Source organism: Bombus terrestris, chromosome 11 (assembly GCF_910591885.1).
Source record: "Bombus terrestris chromosome 11, iyBomTerr1.2, whole genome shotgun sequence".
In the NCBI taxonomy this organism is placed as follows: domain Eukaryota; kingdom Metazoa; phylum Arthropoda; class Insecta; order Hymenoptera; family Apidae; genus Bombus; species Bombus terrestris.
Window position 1 is genome coordinate 1884401 of NC_063279.1, and position 16671 is coordinate 1901071.

General features: G+C 39.9%; 1 protein-coding gene across 2 annotated transcripts in view; it reads left to right on the forward strand.

Moving 5' to 3' along the window:
* The window catches only part of LOC100648567 (zwei Ig domain protein zig-8), a 99722-nt gene that overhangs the window by 67283 nt on the left and 15768 nt on the right, over positions 1–16671 (forward strand). For both annotated transcript variants that reach the window (XM_003398655.4, XM_048410178.1), the window contains 2 exons: positions 14605–14789; positions 15420–15633. In XM_003398655.4, the coding sequence (XP_003398703.1) occupies positions 14605–14789; positions 15420–15633 (399 nt within the window). The remainder of the gene's footprint in view (positions 1–14604; positions 14790–15419; positions 15634–16671) is intronic.

The following is a 16671-nucleotide window of genomic DNA, read 5'->3' on the forward strand; positions in this document are numbered from 1 at the left end:
GGATGCGTCGGATCCGCGCGCGGAAAGCCGAGACACGAGAGGGAAAAAAAAAAGAACTCGGAGGACAAAGGTTTCCTTGTCGCAGCGTTTCTTTCCAATGAAACGTTGCGCTGTCGCGACCGAGGAAAATAAGGGGACTCCGGCACAACAACGACCTGGATGGGATTATTTCGCTGACTTCACTTGTTACGGTTCCGGATATATCCTCCTCTGTAGCGTTTCGCTCCTCCCATATTTTGCAGAAATAGGCGGTTTTCCAGGACTCAAATTTCACGTTTCTCGCGAAACTATCGGATGTTCCGATACTTACGAACGAGAGCCAGGTCTCGACCAGCAATGTGTAACGAAACATATTGTTTTCTACGGAACTAATCGGGAAAAGAGGAGCGAACAAGGTGAATTGAGAATTTAAAGAGACTCGTTGACTAGATATTAAATAGATTGCTTCTTATTCAGGAACTTTCTTTCGACACACGACGTCGACGATCGATGAACGCTAATTTATTCACTTTTGTTCTTACAAACGCGAATACGATAATATACTTTTAATATTATACAAACGTAACAATGCATTCAAGAGATTGGATACGTCTGGCTAAATGAATTATTACATTCAAAGCAACGGCGATTCGGACAACGAATTAATTCGATTTCTTCCGCCTGTAGATCGAAGGAAGTGTTTTCTATGCAGACATGCTTTCGTCGATTCAACGAAGACTATTAATATCCCTGAGAGACCAACGTGTTTGCTATCGACTTATCGAGAAAGGGCAATAAATACATCGTATATATACTCGGCTGCGTGTTTCATAGTGTTGAGAATTTTGGATCTTAATAGCCTAAATAAATAATGGTATAGGAACGCTAAATTTACAACTTAGAATTTATATTAGAATAGTTATATATATGGGATAGTGTAATATCAGAGAAGAACATGGCGTGAGGGGTGATTGTCTATTAGCGTTGTCAAGATATGTTAACGTCGTCAAGGAATGTCGCGAGCGTTACCAAGGGATGTTAGAGAAAAAGTAAGCAGTTGAGAGAGTCAGAGTTGAATTTATCGTTGTCGAGTGAAGATCCTTGTATTGTTGTGTCGAAGAAGTAGCGAGTAACGAATACGTGAAACGGAGTATTATATCCGGTTTCGTGTGAGCGCAAACGATATTGTATTAATCATACTGTTACCTACAAACTAATAATATAACATTCCTACATATATTTATTTGATAAACGATTTCAAAGATATTCATCGATACGCAATTGCACGCGTCCTACCTTCTTCCATACGAGACTGTTAACCGAACAGTTTACATTTCTTTGTTTTCACACACACTTACTTCCACACACACACGTATCACTACTACGCAGCTAATCTAGTCAAGCACATAAAATTATACATATCTCAATACATAGATTCGAGCGATTTTGTAATTGATAAAATTTTGTTCATCCCTACGAGACATTTCCGACAGGAAAGTTTTTTAATGAAATTCAAATCTATAGAAATTAATGCGTAACCTAAGCGAAGCTGCTCGATAAATAAAGCTGGAGACAACGGGTAAACAATTTCCACCGTCGTCTCCGTCATTCGCGATTGAAACAGAATCGACTTGAATAAGTCAACATAGATATCGAGAATGCGCGTTCCATTTTTAATTCACGACTTCATTCGTAGTTGTATAGTGCTTGATGATAAATTCATCGGTAATTCTGTTTATTTTCGCGTCACAACGTTACTCTGTACGTAGCAAACTTCTATCGAGCTGATACGACGCCAGATTTGTAAGCGTAAAAATAGAATTGAAAAAGATAGAACGCAAACAAACTTCAATGAAACGTGTTTGGGAAACGTCGCTTAAATTGACGGGTTTATCGGAGAAAGATTCACGCGTATTTTTTATTACCTATGAAACAAGGAGTAATCGACGCTTTCGCACCTTTCACGCGAAATTGTTTAAGCCAATAGTACAATTTCGAAAGGATCGTTTGAATGGAATTTTTGTCAATACGAATACGCTTCGAAATAATCTCTTGTATTTGCACTTTATAGTTTGATATCGGTTGGAACACGCGTGCCTTTCTTGCCGCGAGTTTGCCTCTTTTTTTTTCTTTTTCACAAATTTTCCGCGTTAATAGACTGTGACGCTCCATTTAGAAAATAATCACCGCGCATCAGCCGCGAACAAGTGAGTAGTCACGGTTTAATAATTCGTCGTGCTTATGAAAGCCGTTTTCCAAGGGTTCTTTGTTTATACGGTGAATAGTAAATTGCGGGTCCTTTATGACGACAACAAATCCTTCCGCTTTAATATTTCCCAGTGTGTAGTATAATAGCGGTAGATTAAACTTTAAAATCACTCTCCTCGAACCCGCTTTTTATATCATCGCTTATAAATATTCCAAATAGCATTATGAACGGCCGTCGACCTCTTTAAAAAAACGTTTCCGATATTATACGTAATAGGCGATCGTAAATTTCACCACATTACGAACACTCTCAACATTCCAACAAATAAGGATCTTTTAGCACACGAATACAAATTTATTTACGATACATTCGCTCGTTTATGCGCTTCCAATACTGTCATGGTAAATTATGCCGGGCTTTGCGCATCGTGCGAGACGTTTTCTCTTAGAAAAAGCAAAGCCTCGTTTTCCAACTGTCGAGTAATTCCATTCGTAAAAATACGCTTGTATCAGACGGTTCGAGAAATTCATAGGAAAATTCAAGACAAATTTCGCGATCCGTGCTGGTTAAATCTGTAAATCGAGGTACGGCCGGGTAAAGACAACAGCGTTTAGCGGATGCTGTATTTGAGATTCGTCGTGTTTGGTAATGCAGCGGTGCTAATCAGCAAATGCGAAGGTTGGTGGTTCGATCGGCGCGAAACTTCCGATCGATGGCAGTGTGCTGTTGGACGAGGCGCTTTAATCCCGATCTTTCCCAAGAATCGACTGGCAAAAAAGGGATGGCAATGGGAGGAGAGGAAAGGGTTGGGAGAAAGGGGAGAGATTTTTCAGCACGAATTCAGCCGCTTCCCATTAGCGCTAATGAAAGATCCGTGCAGCGACTTCGTTCTTCTTTTTTCATCCCACCCCGACTATACACGAGTTTTCGAATGCCTGAAGGACACGCGGAGCTTAATTAATGTTCTTTCGGGGCCGGACCACCTTCTGTGATACGCGTCAGCCGAGGAAGCAGCCGATGAATATTTCGCGTGTCATTGACGCGTGACAATGAGCGGAATATTCGGTCACGGGACAACGTTGTCCTGGTTTCATGAGAAAATTTTCCATAAATGACACGAACCTTTTGTTCCCGCGTATTCTAATTAATGAATATCGCAGTCGCCATCGATAGGCAAACGTAGTTGGACCAGATCGATGCTGAAACACGCCACCGATCTGCTAGCATACGAATAGTACGACGCCTTAATTGGGGCAAATCAGGTCCGTTTGAAAAATGAAAACGTACGAACGGAAATGGCGTTTTCCACGGTTCGAGATACAACTTCGTTCTCCGAGCGAATCGATCTCGTGCTTACGCGCGCGGTTTAACCAAATTTCCTCAAATTATCCCTTCGCATCGTGCAGAGTTTCATAGGTTTCGTCGCGCAATCGGTTTTGTTCGATTTTCGGCCACAAATACTTTCCGCGACGCTTGACCGAATACTTTTTCACTTCTAACACATATAACACGATTGTACTTTTTAAACTATTTCGATAGTTTGGAATTTTCGCGGTGTACAGAGGGTTTTGTTTTCGCTGGAAAATCGAGTCGAAACGCGAAAGTATTCCAACGACTGCCAACGTTCCCGTTAGCTCTGTCGAAAATACAGATAGTCGTTAACGAAATGTCGCTTTGATTCTGTATCCTAAAATACAGAAAACCGTGACATTTCTTTTCAACAGACGCTTTGTCGTGCTACCGAACGTCCGTAAAATCAACTCCTCCACGGTTTAAATCGAACCAAACGAATTGAATCGTATCGATATTTTTATTTAAACAGAAAACAACTAAATCCTTAGTTAGATACTTTGACTTGCTCTTGCATCGACCGTATAACGAACGCTATATTTCTCTTCTTCGATTATCGTACCTACGATCTCCATCCGTATCGTTTCCTTCGCGGCGGCGTATTAATTCTGCCAATGAAATATTTCTAGTTCTGCACGATGTTTTGTCCAATTTGATATGCTAGAAAATCAAGTAGACTTCGAGGACGTTTCCGCTAAGCCAACTTTAAGAAAGAAGAACTTCGTACAGTTTTGTCTTTTCATGGATACAATTTGCGAGCATTCGCTCTCGAGTATTGCGTGTAGTTAATTTAATCGGCCGCTTGGCGCGTAGTTTTTAAAAAAATTACGAGTGACTTGTTCCCCGCGAAAATGAATTAAGCGCTTCCGTCTAGCACGATATATAATTTTATATTTATTCTGTCCGTGCACAATTTCCTTTAGCCGCGTTGTGCATTAGTTAGCGCTCCATTTAGTTGAATTATTTTTAATTGTTTCGCGTTAAAAATCCAGACCATTTTAAACGTCAGTTTTATCTGCCACGTGACGAAAGCTATTGGTTTTTAAATTTAATATTTATTTGAAAATCGATGCGGTCTTTTTGTTTATTTTGTCGTAAACATACGCGTCAGCTTTTAGGGGATAATTTAGTGCGAGCAAAGTCACGATACTGAAATAGCATTTATATCTACTATTGAGATATGTATGTAGGATCTAAATGGGTTTTAGAGGAAAGGACAAGTAATGATGTTTTGATTTAATTAATAATATTCGAAGCAACGAAATGATTACAATGCTGTCGTACGTCTTATTTTCATACGCGGCTTTCGACTTCCCGATTCATTCTCTCCGACTTCTACACTCGCTCGCTCTCGCTTCTCAACTCACACTCTGCACACCTTTTGCATCCGTCCTCTCCGGCTTCTCAACTAACTCTGCCTTTAGCGTCTCTTTGTCTTTTCCCCGTCGTTCGGAACACGTGTCCCGAAACGCCCGTGGCCAGGGTCACGCAGGCCCTTTCCACGAAACTATCCACTCAAAAAGAAGACCGACGACACATTGATGTACCCGACGATGCCGCGGCTCTCGCCACTCTGTTTACGGTTCGGCCGATACCTTAGGCCTTTTGGCCCCGATACTACATGTATGTAGTAACTTGGTGGGTCTTAGAGGAAGGACAAGTAACGACGTTTTAGTTTAACAAACAATACTCAATACAACGAACTAATTACAATATTGTCGCACGCCTTATTATCATACTCGGCTCTCGACTACCCGATTCATACTCTCCGGCTCCTCCAGTCACGCTCTCTGCGGCTTCTGCATTCACTCTCTCTGACTTCTCAACTAACGCTGTATGACTTCTAACTGATACCCCCTGGGCTAGCATCCCTTTGTCTTTTCTTAGCCCCACCACGCATGTGTTCCGCGAACACCCGTGGCCAGGGTCACGTAGGCCTTTTCTACGAAACTATTCACTCGAAAGACCGACGACACATCGATGGACCCGACGGCGCCTCGGCTCTCGCGACATTGTTTATGGTTAACTGGACATTTTTCTTAGGCCCTTTTCCACGATACTACATGTATAATTTTATGTACTAGATTAGATTGACCGTGTACTAGCGATACATGTATGTGAATATGAGTGTGTGGAAGTATGTGTGTGTGAAAACAAAGGAATGCAAACCGTTCGGTTAAGAGTCTGGTATGGAAGAAAGTGAGACGCGTGCAAGTGTGTATCGATGAATATCTTTGAAATCGTTTGTCAAATAAATATATAATTATTCTAACATAAAATCCAAGTGTAGATTTAGTGTTCCTATACCATTATTTCGACAATTAAGCTCCAAAATTCTCAACATCTACAAAGAAATTCATTGCGATTAAGAGGAACGTTTACAGAATTTGTTGAAATAAATCTTCTGTCTGTTCGATGAGGTATAATTCGTTGGACAAATCGTATTGTCAAAACTGCTGTCAAACTGAAAAGAGAATCGCAGCTCGTGAAAGCTACTGTTCCCGCAAGACTGTGATATTAACGAATCTTGGAAAAGCTTTCGAAAAAATCCAGTAAAGCACGTCCAGCCCTGTTTGTTTCTAGGGCCATTCATAGTATCGATATCGACGTTGTATCGCTCCAGCTGCCAGTTTCTCTATTCGTCATTCTTGTGAAAAGAGTAACGCTCGAATTGCGTTGTTCACGATACATTGACACGTTCTATTTGACGATCGTATTTTCTACGTGACTTTAATCTCGTGGAGAATTTGACATCCGTACAGTTCTTTCTTTTTTTTTCTTTTTTTTTCTTTTGTTTCATTCCAGTTTAATCTCGCAATGCACGTAGATTTAACTTATTACCAAACTACAAATTTTTGTCAATTATTACTAGACACGCAATATACGAAAACATACGAAATATCCGAAATTTAGTATTCGTTATTAGTATCTTCAGTGAGTTGAAGGATTCAACGCACGCACGTCAGCGGCGTACCGTATGCGTCGTCAAACGCGCAGTAGAATATGCTGAGATCGCGCCGTATGCGCGACCAGATGTACAGTAGAATATGTTCATAATGCACGCTCTTCTCACGCGCGCTTCAAATGCGCCGCAATTCAAAATAAACTCAGTCCCGTGTCACAGGAGTATTTTATTCAACCATTGTGTCTAGGATCTATTCATTTTGCCAATACGCGTCTCGGTAAATAACTCGACTTGCAAATCATTTTTCGCCTCTCCCGAGATTTGAAACGCGCGTTGCTTTTAACATACGTATGCGAGTTATCGAGTCGACGCATCAAGTTTATCCGATATTCTAATAAAATACAACAACTAGCTGCCTTTTTATTAAATTTTTATCAATTCGAAGTAGGAAAAATGAAAAATTCTAAAGACCTATAGCCCGTTATTTCTACTGCGATTCTTGTTATTTATCTCTCCAACTGATTCGCTTGAAATTACCAAATATGTGTCATAGAATGGCGAAAAGTTCAAAGACAAAGTTGTACATCTTTTCTCGAAGGATGTGTTTAACAGACCGCGACGAGTTTCCGGTAACTCGCCGACGATAAATCGCTTTTCCCGGGACTAGTAGATCGCAATTACAATTATCGGCTCTTTGTCCGCGTGCATTTTTCCGCCAGGCTCGATATCTCGCGAGTGGCCCGCTTTGTTCCGTCCTCCAAGGAAATTACCCATCCGTTGTTGATTCGATTGTGCCAGAGTACTCGGGGTTAACGGAGTAGAGAACTAAATGTCTTCGGCAATGGGTGCACCCTTCGCCCTTTCACCCTCCTCTTCTCGTAGGCCCTTCAGTCCTTCGGTCGCTACAGGAACTCGGTCGTTCGATCCGAAAGGATCCATCGCTGTGTATTTTCCTCTCTTTTTGCCGTATTTTTTTCTACGCTCGTCGAATCGATAGCTCGGCCATCCGATTGTTTACGTCCGATTGTTTACGTCCGATGCCTTCCTCGATGACAATCTCGTTGTTTCGCGAATTAAGAGTGGCCCGGTTTATCGTTTCTCGTTCGAGATTATCCTCTTTAATCGAATAGGTGGAGGCGTGCTTTTTTCTTCCGGCTTTAAGCTTTAATGGAATTGTGGAATAGGATACAGTGCAGCGGACGCAGCGAGAACCACGATGCAATTGGAAAGAAGTGGTTTCGCGCGTACAAAGGTGAATCGAAGTGGAGAGATAAATTCTTCTTTACGCGATACTTCGTCTCACGACGTGTTTCACGCATGTGTGTTCGACGAATCTTCCAATCGGTGAGTTACGAGTGCAAATGCTTCGGTATCGGTGATCAGCGAATCGGCGAATCGCTTTTTTCATTTACTTGGCCACGTTAATCGTCGTCTCCGTTCCTTCGGTCTTCGTGCTTTTTCTTTTCCAGCGTTATTTATGTTATGGCACGATGCAGCATCTCGGCAGATAACGGGCAAAACGAATAACAAAGCAACGAACGAAAAACATCATTGCGATAAACGTGGAAAAACTTTTCCACCGATTTATTAATCTACTTTACTTCTTCGATAAATGTTTCGAAAATAATTGCCGGTGCGACGATTGCCGCGTAATATCTCGTAAAATGTTCAAAATTTTCTCTCGACTTTTTTTTCATGAAACGCACAGCGATTTTTTACCTCACGGCCAAGCAAAAATTAAAATCATGATTTTCCGTTAATTTCGCTGATTTATACCGGCTGAATTACGCTTGATCGTTTAATAATAATAAAATCTTCGCGCACGTAAAAATATTAACGTGTAAATTTTCTGTTTATACGAAATCTGCATATATGGAGAAGAGCTTGCATATTTATTCACTTCTTTCGTTATACGTTTCATAAAACTTGACCAGTCTATTCAAGAAAAGGTAGCAAGATTGTAAAGAGCAAAGCAGAATTCCCCTGGGAACACCGTTCATAAATCTAGATGGTGAAGCTTGTCTCGATAAGAAAAACGCAATTTGCAAGTAAAAGTGCACGGGTTTGTCAAACAGATATCTCGAGACGAACGTTTCCTGCAGATGTTTAGAAAATGTTTGCTAAAAACAACGCGTAGGCTTCTATGCAACTCTCGGAGAGTTTTTAACAATTTTTCAACTATTCGCGTTTTAACTATTTCCATGCAAAATCGTTTGCAATTTTTCCTAAAAGTTACAAAGTAATACTTAAACGAAATGAAATTACGTCGCCTTCGCCATTTTTATATATTCCTACCGTTTCAGTATATTTGTTTTCTCCGCATTTGCCGTCTTTCTATGTATGCGCACGACTTAACTAAACGACAGTAGATAACTGAAAACTTGTGCAAAGTGATATAAACGGAAGACGGTGTGTTTGAGTAACAGAGATTCGAATGTGTGCATCAGATGACGAGAGAGATTTCGCTGTCACCAAACAACATTAATTAAACAGCATTAATTAAAGATAAACAGCGTGATGCTATAATTTAATGTAACGCGGCAAGTTATTTGCATCGTCTGTTCGTTAAAAAATACCTCAAAATATAAATTATATTTTTTATGAAATCCGCTGCATTTTAAGTTAAAATTTATATACATCTCCCCCTTCGAAGTAAAGATATTTCTACTTTGTTCGCGATTCAGGTGTTTATTGATATTAATTGATGCTTATTGAAACGTTCCAGCTACTTCGCCGTGTTACAAAGAAACCTGATAAAGTTAGGAGAATGCAAGAAGCAAGAAAAAAGATGGAAGATGAAACTTTTAGGTATCTCGTTTTTTGAATAATTTTAATTAAATTCTGAACGGTAAAACGTTACACTCTGCGAAGCGAAGACGAACGAACTTTAATTTTTCGAAAGAGTTTGACGAAATTTAACGATGAAGTTACAGAGATTGCCAGTTTCTTTCGAATCTTCGAAGATACGTACAACGGCCTAAACAAATATAGATAATACTCGAAACGACAAGAACGACGCTCGTACAAATCACGAGAAATAAAAAGATTCCAATTAAATTGAAAATGTTGATAGAAACTTCTCTCTTCGCAAGACAAATAATTCCGATTTTTGATCAAATAGATTTTCCTCAAAATTCTGTATGTAATCCACTCGATTGTTCTCGACAATCTTCTCTCGGTTGGAAATGGACTTCTTCGTATGGACCGTAGGCGTAACAACGTATTGGATAGCACGTTCTCGAGGTCCGAAAGAAAATCAGGGATTGATCTCGGCGAACTCTCCGCACGGAGCCTGTTACAAGTTCGAAAAGTATCATCTTGACTCGCCCTACCTTTCAATAATATAATTCCACCAGCGGCTTGGAAAATATCCAACAAAAAATACAACGACGTGAGATCTTCCGCGAACGACTGGCTGAAATTCGCAACGTAAAATGTGAGTAATTCGTTGTAATTCGTTGTAATTCGCTGTAATCTTCGTATTCGCGTGACTGAAAAAATTAAACTCGTGGTAACGTTTTAAGAAGAACGCTGTCTTACAAGTTCGAGCGTTCGTCGCTCTCCACTTTGTACCGCTCGCGTGTATATTTGGCACTAAAGGGTTACGAAAACATAAAGAGAATAAAATTACAACTTAATTAAAAAGTAACGACGCCTTCAAGGGTTGAAACACGCGGCCAAGTTCAAACTTTCGAAACTTTGTCTTACGCTGTTATGATTTTTCGCCCCGTCAAATGTTCGTATTGGCATCAACGACCAGTCGACGAAGTATATTTTTGTTAAAATCAACGTTAAAATTACGTAACGTTCGGTGGTAAGACGCAGAGTTCTCTCGCTTGGAGATGTCATTAAACGTCAAATTTTCGTAAACGAATCACGTTCTGCGGCACACGAGGCTTTTCACGAGTGTATCGCGCGCAAACTTTGTGCAGATATTCTACGGCCAGCGAATTTCATAACCGTGTATCCGTTACACAGCAATGGCCGTTTCAGCGCACGCGACGAATGCATTAGAAAGCGCCGGTTTACATGTTCTACAACTTTCACAAAGTTTAATTACTGGTTCTTCATGACGTCGGTAGCCATGCGGACGAAAGCGCAGCCTTTTCGCGCTCCACGTATAACCGCCACATTTGAGAAAACCCTCTGTTAATCGCCTAACCGTGTAACCAGAAACCACGAATTAAGAATTTCGCGCTTTTCGGTGTGTCAACAGCACGCGATCCACCCGATAATGTCGCGTGCTTTATCGTTCGGATGTTGACTCGATCGTTGAACGCTATCGTACACGAGCTAATTTCCCTTCTCCTAAACTATCAACCACGACGATACGATCTCTACCTGAGAGACGAGTAACTTTTGCCACGTTCTTTCCATCTCCTTTCATACCACGGTATCAAAAATATTTGTTCTTTTGGGGAACGGAAATAATTGTTCGAAGAAGTCGGCGAAAGGAATCGAGGAGAGTCGAAACTTTGAAACATAGCCGAAAGCAATCGTCGAAGGTTTTGCGATCTTGAAACGAAGCGAGACCTAATGACACGATTGATTACGGAAAACGTAGACTTTATGTCGCCGACGTAAAATGAAGGGATGAAGAAAGCAAAACGAAAAGTTTTCTTTCTACCATTATTTTTATCAACTTCGTACAACTTCGAAAACCGGTAGGATTTCCTCCCTTTTGTATTAAATTTCGCAACTTCTGCTCTATTCACGGGCACGTAATTATATTTCCTGTTTCCCCTCGAACGCGAATCCTAAGAATCGTTCCAAGTTAAATCCACGCGAAAGGTCGAAAGGTTAAGTGGCGAAACGTGGATCAGAGACCCATGGTCTCTGAGATTTCTTCCATCCTTCTCGCTCGATTCTGTCCTTGGTCAGTTTCAATCTTCCATCCTCCTTTGTACTCTCCCTATTGCTTCGATCCACGGTACTCGTCGTTTCAGAATATTACGGCGTTATTAAATAATTAACAAAAAGAAAAAGCTGACTAATACAGACGAGAAACGATTTCTCCGCTACCCTCCTTCCACTCTGCACGCTTCATTTCTTCTGCTCTCGGTTTTCTTCGCTTTAGTACCTTCTTTATTTCTCTCTTTCTCTCTCTCTCTCTCTCTCTCTCTCTCTCTCTCTCCCTCTGACTCTTCCTATCTCTGTTTCTTCGCACGTAGACAAATTTCATCAGCTTTGCCACGACACCCTCTCGTCTTATCAAGACCGCTCTCGATTGTTCTGGGATTTCGTGATTTCGGTGCTTTGTCGCGTTTTCAACGAACGTTGCGTCGAGTCGCGAAAGCGATCGCATCTGAATACTCGAAGAAGCGAATCCTCTTCGTAGAATGTCGCCTGTCGCTAGAATCGATTGGTCGATCCGTAGATTTCATCTTCGCCACAAAGGTGTCTTGTTGGTGATCGAAGGAACAGGAAATTCGAAGCGACAGTAAGCGTGAAAAATGTCTCGAGGAGCTTGGCTCGAGTAGATCTTGAAACGGAATTTCATCGGTGACGAAATCTTACGCGTAAGACGTGTTTGATAGAGGCGCTTAATTAATTTCAAATATCGATTCGACCAATAAAATTTATTATTTTACAACGATAACGCTCGCGTTAGCCAGTTCCGTATGCTGGATATTTGATTTCGCTATATTAAAACGTTAGTAAATTTATCAAAGGAATTTCATTTAAAATAGGATAAAGTTGGGCTGCTGTGAAAAATTGCACGAATCGTGAACCGAAGAAAATCAATAAAAGACGATCGAAATTTGATGAAATTTATAATTAGAGGATGGTAGAAGCTGTTCAGCAACCAGATTGATTAACTCCGTAAATTGAAAAGTACGGAAAACCGATGATGTTACAAACGCTGCTCTTTTTTTCATTTCTTCTCAGGATTTATATTATTTGTGTCATTTTCTTGCACCGGGCCAAATCGTAGAAGTAAGACATCTGTTTCCTCGAAACTGAATATTAATCGCGTGCTCGTGTAATGAAATTAAGAAATCGACGAACAGTGGTGTCGATCAGTTTGCCTTCTGATAGGATTACAGTCGCTCTCGTTAATATTTGGACGTTCTTTAAAACCGAATAACTTTCTTTAAAATTGCCACCAAACGAATAAGTCCTTCTGAGAAATTAGAACAACTAATTTAATGGATAACGCGTAAAAGAAATTTTGCAAAGAAATAGTACAAATTTCTTTTTACAACCATTTTATCCAACGAATCTGCAATGAAAATTTAAACGATACATTTCCTATGTTTATATTAATTACAGACATGTTCTAGATCTGTGTATATTTAAATTAAACGCTAAATTGTATTTGAACTATAATCAATACGAAATAACAGTTTTATATAATAGTATCGACTAGTCTCAGTCTGACTGTGTCAGTTGAAGAAACACGTGGATGAAACGAGGTAACGCTCGATCTATCGAAAACTAACACAATTAACAAATTGTGATAGAACCGGCGGAAAATGAACGCGCGGCTTATGCAGGAAATTGGTGGCTGTGCCGATAAATTCTTCGCGTTCCAGAAACCACACAACCTGCGATATTTCACTCAGCTCTGTGAGTAAATATCATCGAACCCGTTCAACGAACAATCTCGAGCGTCCCAAGAATTTTACTTTTCCGTATGCCGGAATATTCTGCCAAATATTCGATCGACAGCAGTCGCGTTTAATGATCCAATCGATCGTCGTTATTGTTCGCTACGAAAGTGCTTCAATCTCTTTGACACGTAACATTGCTTCGCGTATTATTAGGTTACTTATAGAAACGCGAAAACGACATTAATTACAATTCGCGTCGCTGCAACATTCTTCATCGTTGATTAAGAATCGAAATTAAACCTGAAGCAATTATTACCGAGAAATCGATGATCATTCGTGGCGACTTATTTAAGGAATACGATGCACTTGTTGATATAAAACGCTTTATCGAAAATGCATTAAATTTCTGTCTTGTGCGGAAATCGAGAAACCGATCGTGCTCGATATTAATAACCGCACGTTTGATAAGAAAAAAGAATATCAACTTTTTAACGTTGAGAACGCGAAAGGATGGATAGAAAGTTCTTAACGGAGAGCTTCGGCGATACAACAGGCTTCTGAAAACCGTACGAGTTAATTTGCTCGGATTGATCAATCGTTTTATGAAAAAGTCTTCCGAGCATCATAAATCAAAAGCGGTATATTTTAATAACGCTTTAATAAAGCGTTCTCGTGATTTACGCGGCAGCAAATAGTGTTGTTAGCAAACGACGGTGCAGCTGATAAATCAACGATCGCGCAATGATTCATGGAATGAGAGTGCAATTTACTTGAACGGTGTGCTCGCATTTTTCGCGCTTTTCCCTATACGAGCTTGACGCGTCCGTAAAAATCCTATTACAGCGCCGCCATGCAAGACAGATGTCTGCAGCTTAGCGGAAAATCTTGGCGAAATTGTACCTTTGCAGGAATTAGAATCGCCGTGTTATTTTACTTCCATTTTGTAGCACGACGGGAAGCGATCTTCCCTTCGTTAGGAAGATATTAGGTCGTCCGAAAAGTTTCTTTCCTTTTAGAAGGAAATAATGGATGCACAACATTTTCCGTTTTATATTATTTTATCGAATTACCTACGATCCATTTTGTTCTATCAAGATAAACATCACGACGTTCGATAGATTAGGTTTCATGTTTGTGTAAAGTTGCATCGTTGTAAAACTCGTGTCTGTAAAAGAAAGACACTTTCCGGACAACCAAATATAATACGAGCAACTTTCTACATTTATGGCGAACTATAATAAACAATATAAAACTATGGGAAATATATCAAGCGTGCACGCATGGTCTGCCTCCTCCTTCGTTTAAAAAAAATGAACGCGTTTCGGATTGCGGAATACGCGATAAGCACTTTGTCTATGTAAATATATCGTTTGAATTAAATTAAATTGCTCCTTCTAACGACGATTATTAATGATCTTTCGTAAGATATAAATCAACACGTTGATGTTGTATGCGAATAAGAAAAGATATGCAAAATGAAAGAGGAAAGTAATTGGTTGAAATTGTTTTAATTTACTGGATTTATGGGTGCATTAACGAAGGAAAATGAAGATGAAGATTTAATAACATTGGCAGAAACTCATTAAATGTTCATGGATTTGTTGCAGAGGAAATAATTGCTAATCTGCCACCCCTTCGAATTCCTCGATTGAGGCATCATCGAGTGACAGATTGGGATCCGTACTTCGAAAATGCAGAAGGCCAGGGAATCAATGGATCGCAGAACGTAGCGTTGCATCTTGGTGCGACCGCTCTTCTCGATTGTCGCGTCGCAATGCTCTCTGGCAAAAAGGTATTCGTTCATAAATTTCCATATCGAAGGAACAAAGCAGGAACAATCACGAATCTGTACGATTTTCATCGAAACGCTTACAGATTACTGATCACCACTTGCGAAACAAGTACTCTAAAACACCGATGATCAAATAGAGAGATGTTTATCGTAATAAAACAGAGACGAGAAAAATTAACGAACGAACGAAAAGATTCTAACTCCACGATTTCGTGTTCCATCGAGATTAGATTTTATCGTTGCGTGTTAAGAGAAATTAGTCGCTAAATGGCCGCGTTACGATCAAAAATTAACTCGATAAAAAGAATTAATCGCACTTTGAAATAGTTTGTAGCAGAAAAGTGTTAAACACGCTAGCTACGACTAGTTAGAAAGTAACAAATACTGGAAATTAGAGAAACTGCTTAACGAGTTGACGAACCAAGGCTGATAGAAATCGCTCGAAACGACTGTTGCAGAATCTTGTAAATACGTTCATCGATCGTTCATCGAATCTTGTAAATACGTAACACAGAGCCTGCCACGCAATCGGTGTTTTACGATGTAACTTGATTTAAACCTTCGTGTATTAACCAAACAACTTCTCACGCAGAGTCACATGCAACTGTAGAATGTGTGTCGCAATTATAGGTCATGTGGTTACGCCGCAACGCCGACTGGGCATCCCTTTTAACTCTGGGTAATACCACTCACATTTCCGATCCCAGGTACAGCGTTAGCTTCCAATATCCAAACAACTGGAGGCTGGCGATCGCCGGGGTACGCAGGGAGGATCGTGGATTGTACGTCTGTCAAGTGAACACGCATCCTCCGAGAATGCTCGTCACTAACGTCACTGTTCTCGGTAACGCTTTCTCTTTATTAGTTACAAAATATATAGCATAATACCATCACCGATATTCATCCAACCTTCACCAATATTCAAATTAAACTTGACGCGATAAGAAAATATAGAGAAACGTTTTGGTGCAACTGCAGCGAAATATCCAGTGCTTTTGGCGAACGAATTTTCATATTAATTACGATCGATGATCTCCGATGATCCAAAGTTAATGGATTTTTGATTTTATTCTGCGAATTTGACGTACTCATAAATAAATAACACAAGCCACCGACAGGTAAATAAACAGCGCAGCACGCGTAAATTTTCTAGAAGCGAAGATCTCGGGAATGCCAAGATTGCTGGAAATTTATCAAAATTGGACGGCTAGCAGATACTCTAAATCTTTCGAGGTTCTTGAATTCTTGAAATTCTTGAATCAGTGATGTTGGTAATAAGCTTTCAAAAGCCTTCGGATTAGCCGACAGGATTCTCAGACCCTTGGATTTCTTTCGTTCCGTGCGACATTTAACTTCCAAATTATTCTAAACTTTCCAACTTTGTTGGTATTCGGTAAATACAATTTGAATAAATGACTGTGTCCTACGTGTTACGAGTATAACGTCGCGTAACATTTAGTGGGATTAATTCGATACAGTTAAGCTTTTCGCAAATTGGTGTCAAATTGCTCGACTTTCCAACAAATAAATCGTGTTGTGCTTGTCTATAGGTATTAGTCATACAAGTTTAGATCCACTTTTATCATATCCCATGTGTTCTGAAGCAAATATCTAAAGTTTCACCATTAAGTGTAATGCCTTGAGCTCTTTTATGAGATAACTTAACAACATGTCGAATACCAAAGTTTCATTGTATCGATTACCCAAGTTTCTACATAACGCGGTAGCCATCATTTTTCAAATCGCATACATTATTATTGTTATTAGAAATAATGGACGATCTATATATATATATATATACACACGTATATTCCAAACTTCTCAAGGTATAAATATTTTCGAGATTGATCAAAAATAAATTAACGACATTATTAATACCGTA